General features: G+C 34.8%; 1 protein-coding gene across 1 annotated transcript in view; it reads left to right on the top strand.

Moving 5' to 3' along the window:
• The first annotated feature begins 5,412 nt into the window (after window positions 1-5,412).
• The window catches only part of cntnap5a (contactin associated protein family member 5a), a 78,110-nt gene continuing 76,741 nt past the window's right edge, over window positions 5,413-6,781 (top strand). Inside the window, exon 1 of the mRNA XM_084421199.1 lies at window positions 5,413-5,650. Within this exon, the coding sequence (XP_084277325.1) occupies window positions 5,569-5,650 (82 nt within the window). The 5' untranslated portion in view covers window positions 5,413-5,568. The remainder of the gene's footprint in view (window positions 5,651-6,781) is intronic.

The following is a 6,781-nucleotide window of genomic DNA, read 5'->3' as shown; positions in this document are numbered from 1 at the left end:
CGCGAATAACTGCAATTGCAGATTTCGAACAGAGATGGCGACAAAGAGGAAAACCTGCGGACTGCAGCTTTAAATACTGATTTATGGGCTTGTAGACAAAGATATTAAAAGGGCCAATCTGGAGTTTTTCTTGCTTTCTTTTATTAATTACCATAGCATATGGCAGATGTTGCATGATTCAGTATATTCAGTGTATTCACCTTTAAATTAGTTCACCTTTAAATGTTACCACAGACATATAATTCACACATCCAAGTGAACTCTGCACCAGAAGTATCTCTGAAACCCCTGAGAATGCCACAATCTCCTGCCTGACCATTCATAATATTTAGTGTCAGCCTGTAACAAATGTGTCTCCGCTCTGAAATAGCAAATGCATTGTTTGAGCATTACTTCTTTCTCACCCTGACATCGGCCGTCTCGTGTGATGCTATCTGTCAGTAACTGCTATTACAGAAATGATGGGTGTCACTGGCGTTTCTATAAATCAAACTGATGAGTCCTTGCCTGAAATTTGCCAGTGAGAGTTTGATTTCTCTCCTATTTTTTTAACCTAGAGTCACAAGTGAAGAATGACTGGATTACGTTAGTCAACAAACTCATCCTCTCCTAATGATTCAGTTTGTTTATTATGAAGTGGGAATATATGTCCTTACACAGAGCCATATGGACTCCGATCTAGAGCACAAGAGCCTGAGGTGACTTGTGATGAAAATAATTTTAGGCAAAAGGTCTGTTTTTTTCCCCATCATTACCACATGGAAATATAATTGCAGTACATCAAACACGATTATAAATCCAATGCTTCTATTACTACTATTACTACTACTACTACTACTACTACTACTACTACTACTACTAATAATACATATGTAGTTAATAAATAACTTGACAAATTGATAAATGTATTGGCTTTGCCTTCACAAATGCTTTATTGTTATTTTAGTAGTGAACACTTTATTTTATAGTGTTCATGTTACATGTTACATGTACTTACCATAGTAAATTATGCATAACTACATGCAACTAACCCTTAACCAAACCCTAACCCTATAGTAAGTACATGTTGTTAATTTAAAATGAATCAGTACTTAAATATATAATCACACTGTAAATGACACCTTACAATAAAGTGTAACCTTTTAGTATAATTTATATAGTATTAATTACTAATGAGTTTTTTTTAATATTTTTATATTTCATCTCAATTTTAGTTTTAGTAATTATGTTTATGATCTATGTAATTATGATGTGTTTTTCACATTTGTATGACTTTTTTAAATATTTGTTTGTAGCTTTAATTTGTTTTTGTTTTTTTATTAAAATGTTAGTTATTATATATTTACTACTTAAATGTATTTATTTCAGTTAGCTGCCAAGGGAAAATTTCTCATTTTTATTTAAGATTTTAAGTCTACGTTTGTCATCTAATATGTATTTCTTATTATTTATTTATTTTCAGCTTTAATATTGAAATATTTATTTATTTTTTATATAGTTTTAGTTAACAATATCAGCACTGGTCTGAATATGCTAAAATGTTTTATTCAGAATCCACACTGTGACTCATTTAAGCGGGAGAGAAAATGGAGTTGTGTGGGACTTTTCAGATCATCGTGCCCAGAATAAATGTATCTAAATTTAGGTTCTCTATTGGAGGATATCTCAAGAATTGTTTTTCATAAAATCCACTAGTTTTATATAAAGATACCAAGTTTGATTAAAGACTTTGCAGTTTTTATTTTCATATTTCCTGTTAAATTTAAATTGAACAAAACAAATTCTAAGACTTGAAGCACTCTGCAACAAATGTTCACTCTTTAAAGGTAGATAGACACAGACAGCTGTCTCATGAAGGAAATCTACCCTTTGGAGTACTGTCGTTCCGAGCCTCACACATATCTGACTCAGTGCTGACAGAGCCAGTGAAAGTGAAGACTCTTCTGGAGAGGTGTGAGTAATGAAGCAGCTCGAATGAAGGAGACCAGAACTGACAAAATCCATCCCTCCAAACAGTTATAGGAGAATCTTTCCATTTCACTCCAGGTCTGCTTACAATAAGAACATTGTGATCAGAGTTTTAAAAAAACAAAACAGTTTATGAATCAAATGTTAGTTTTGACTGTGGATATCAGTGAATGCTCAGGATGATCTAAGCGTAAAATGTATTCATTATATATTTTAGAGTTTGGTGCAGAGAAGAAACACAAGCATTTTAAATGCAATAATACTGAGCCATAGTACACCAAATAAATCTATCAAACCAGAATCTCAACCTCTGAATTCTGTATTCCCAGGATAAAAGACCATATGGAAATTACCTAAGAGCTGCATTCGCACAGCATCATTGGACATTGGATAAGATTGGTATACAGCCTTAAGCAGTCATATACTTCATTGGTGTTAGGTTGTATCCGTTTCTGAGTAGCGATGTAAGAGATCTTGAAATATTTAACATCCAGCAACCTTTGAGAATTTAGAATAAATAATACATTTTTCATGGTTCTCAATCTTTAGGAAGGCGATGTTCAACCAGAATCGGATTTGTATGGGTGGAAGAAAGTGTCAAAAGCGGCCTTGTAATTTAATGGCGATTCGGTACAGACTCATAACTTGACATCCAACAAGAAAAAGCTCAGGGTAAGACCTTAAGGGGGAGTCTATTGAGCTGCTAGATAAATGAGAACTGAATGCATTTATGCAGATGGTGGAAATAGTGCCGTCAGTAGAAGGCAGGCACATGAATCATTTTTTTCCCCCATTATGCGCATTAATAAATAGTCCAATGCAACTTCTACTACTAAAGCATTAAAGTGGTTTTACACAGACTATTTTAGATATCAATTAAATAGTGTATAACGATTCTATAATTGGACAGTCTATCAAACAATAACTTCAGCATTATATTCTCGAGACTCTTGTCACATTGAAAATCTAATTCCATCACAACCACTGGAGAAGAAAACAGGAACTAGCATGCGCGATTGAAAAGTCCTCATATGGAGATTAGATATAGAGTGCGTAATTCTAGCATCTTTGTGGCATTGAGATCATGAATCTTTTTGCACTAATCAGACCACAAGCATATTTATTGCACACAATTGATGATCTACAAAGCATTCAGTATTGATCCATGTAATATGAAGTAGTGCAAATATAGAAAAAACTGTTACAGCTCATGAATAAGATCAATTCATTGCAAACTGCAAGCGTGGTCATGCATTTGTTTAAGCAAACCGTTTCATGAGCAATACGATCTATACGCATTATCTGACATATCACCATGCATGGTTTTCAGTTAATAAATAATTGATAAAGAGATATTGAAGTGCTGGCTTTGACTTCACTTCTTCCTTAATATTTAAATCTTTCGTATTTTGACCCACGAGAAACAGACATCTGAACTGAGAGGGTAAAACTTTAAATATTAATGTTATTGCCTCTTCATTCTGTCCCATGTGAAGCCTGTTTATACTCTCTTATGTGATATCATGCTTATCACTCTTCCCAGTGGGAGTCTTGACCGCAACATTAAGCCACTGTTGCACAAACACACTTATCATCCAACTGTCCACACCAGTTTGAACCTCCATTGCAATGTCTGTTTCTATCTATCTATCTATCTATCTATCTATCTATCTATCTATCTATCTATCTATCTATCTATCTATCTATCTATCTATCTATCTATCTATCTATCTATCTATCTATCTATCTATCTATCTATCTATCTATCTATCTATCTATCTATCTATCTATCTATCTATCTATCTATCTATCTATCTATCTATCTATCTATCTATCTATCTATCTATCTATCTATCTACTGTATGACCCTTTAATATCTCTTAATTCCACTATTTGGTATTAGTTTGAATGCTTAAATATGCTGTAGAATTGTACATAATAAAAATAAATGTCACTCAACAGCATCTGTTTACTGCACTTGGAAAAAATTTGACCGCTATATTTAGAGCAAGACTCTTTCACATCACCTGTGATGATTTAGTTTCAGTCACTGGGTTAGATTATGGTTGTTTAACTCACCTGCTGTTTATCTGGCCAGTGATGCAGTCAGGATAATGTGAGCAGATGAGAATAACCTCCAAATGAAGATGAAAAGGCGACCAAAAATGAGATAATGAAGCCAGTTTTATTGAGTTTGGTAATGGTTCTTGACTTTAAAAGCATCAAGTGCCAAACGAAAGCTTTTTATGTATTTTTTCATGGCATTTGAACATAATTAATTGATTTTCACTCCACTTCTTGTTTATTCTTTCCATGTGAATCATTTAGTCCTCACAAAAGGAAATGGAGGAGCAGTTGTCTGAGTCAGTAGGCAGGTGTTGTCATCCCATTTAAAGCCTATGGGTGTCACCAGCTGTCTAGTAAAGTAAGATGGATGAGATCCAAAAGTGTTTACAACCACCAGCCCAAGAATAAATAAATAAATAAATAAATAAATAAATACTGCACATGACTAAACTGATAGGCTCACAGGATGGCAAACACTTTCGAAAATATGTTGAGCATCCATCTTTATTCACAATTTTGAGTGGTCAGTGGCACTGATGGCCAACTTCTTTACTGTATATTGTTAAGTTACAGAGACTCTCCTTTCATGAAATTCAGGTTTGACATTCATAGTCTAATGATGAGTAATTTGGCCACTACTAATACTAATAGTCATTAGCATTAATAAATTATATTTTCACGAAAATGTCTTGATTTTTTTTTTATTCTTGTTGCTATAATTACATGGACAACAGAGAAAGGGTGGGAAATATTCAGAACTGTATTTAAATTGTTAAAATATCGAGCGCATAGCCTCCGGAAGCTTTTCTCGTGCTTTATAGACCACCTGGAAAAATGTCAACTGTAAAGCAATGGAACACTAACTAGGCTTAATTAATTCACTGGTTGTTGATGTCAATCGGAATTCAACCTGCTGGACAATCTAGAATAAGCTTTGTGTTGAAACATCTGGTTTCTAGCTAAAATATTCTAAGTTAGACATTAACTGGTGCTGGTCAACCAACTAATGACCCACTTGCACCAACTAAGTGGATTGGTTATCTTAGACCAGCGAGAAACCAGCTAGCATCTTCCTGAACATCTCCAGCAGGGAAAGCAGATGCGGAGCTGTCCATGGTGCTGAAAGCGTACCGGCTCACAATTCACTGATGAAATCACTATGCCCTGATGAATATGCCACATACACTTTTCCACATCGTTCGCCTCTATTTCTCCAAAACAAATTTATACGTCATATGGGACTGACTTATGATGCATTTGGAGCTCAACCAGTGTTTGTTTTGGAAAATGAGGGACGCGTGGTAAAAGAGGGAGCGCGATGTGTAAGTGTGTGCGCGTTAGAGAGATGACGATGACGGTGTTTGGGGAGCTGTGGGTGTCTTTAAGAGCTTCTTTCAGCTGCTCACTGGTGTCAGGATAGAGAGGCACGAGCCACTGAAATACTCACAAGAACAGAGAGACACGCATCGTATTGGAAATACGTTTATTTTCATACACATTTAGGATATACTGCCATCGGGAAACCTGGACAAGATGCAGTCGCCAAAGTCACAGGCTTTTGCTGTCAGTTTGACGCTGTTCTCCGTTCTCAGCTCGGCAATGTGCGCCAGTCACTGTAAGTACATACAGTGCCGTTGAGCACTGTATCCCATTAAAAGTTGCTTTGGTTTGTGATTTTTTTTTTTTTTTTTTTTTAAATGCGTCTTTATTAGACCCAATGATTTCATACTGATACAATCGGAGATCCTTAAATTAATTAAATTATTGAAAGAGTGCAGGGAATTTAAAGACTATTCCTGCAAATGTGAACTTTTACTGGATCTGGTGAACCTGTAACAATGTTGAATGACTGCATTCGCGTTTCACGATGCGACTTCTCATAAGCATCTGCCAAAAGATAGTGGAGCAGGTGTGATACATTGTGCATTTCAAATGTTATCACGGAAAATGAGGCGTAAAAAGCAGTTATTTATCATTTCTCGATTAAGCAGGAGATGGGCAATGTTGTAACATTTTGTTTCAACGTCTGCAACTCATTGTTTATTTGTGTATTAACTTTTATATGATATTCCCATATGTGTCTGCTACCAAATAAAGTAGTTTAAAAAACCTACTACTTATTACTAAACTGTCTAAATTAATATAAAGTACAGAGACCGCTTAAATACTGTATATGCAATACCGGATGGGTTGTAACACTAATAAAGCACATTTAACATTTTATGCATTAATTGATTGTGGCAAGTTCTCCATGCATTACCAGTAAACATTGTATGAAGCATTTTCATTCACAGCAGCTAGGAACAAAATAACCAATTTAAAAATGAGAAAAAAAGAAATGTAGGAACATATACTGTACCATTTTGTTTTAATTTGTGTGCTTCCAGTTGAAGTACATTGAAAAGTGTTACAACCTCTCCCATCTGCTCAAACATGATATTTCTAGTTATTCTAGTTATAACATGTATATCAGATTAAACAAGATAACCTTCTGATCCAAATGATTCCAGTCCTGTCATGTAACATCCATTATGCAATGACATCCCAAAATTAAATTATATACCTAGCGTGAAATTATTCTTTCTTACTTCAAAATTGTTTTGAAGAGAGTGTCGGTCTTATGATGTGATTTCACTCCGTAGCTCATTTCTAATCAGTTAAATTTATGGTTTTACCTGTTCTTTGCTCTCCTCTATACTATTTCAGTGTTGTTATGTGCGCCAAACGGGGTGATTTCCAGTGTCAT

Source organism: Rutilus rutilus, assembly GCF_951802725.1.
Source record: "Rutilus rutilus genome assembly, chromosome: 10".
Taxonomy (NCBI): domain Eukaryota; kingdom Metazoa; phylum Chordata; class Actinopteri; order Cypriniformes; family Leuciscidae; genus Rutilus; species Rutilus rutilus.
The sequence above is the reverse complement of the archived record's forward strand: the minus strand, read 5'-3'. Positions and strand labels throughout refer to the sequence as shown.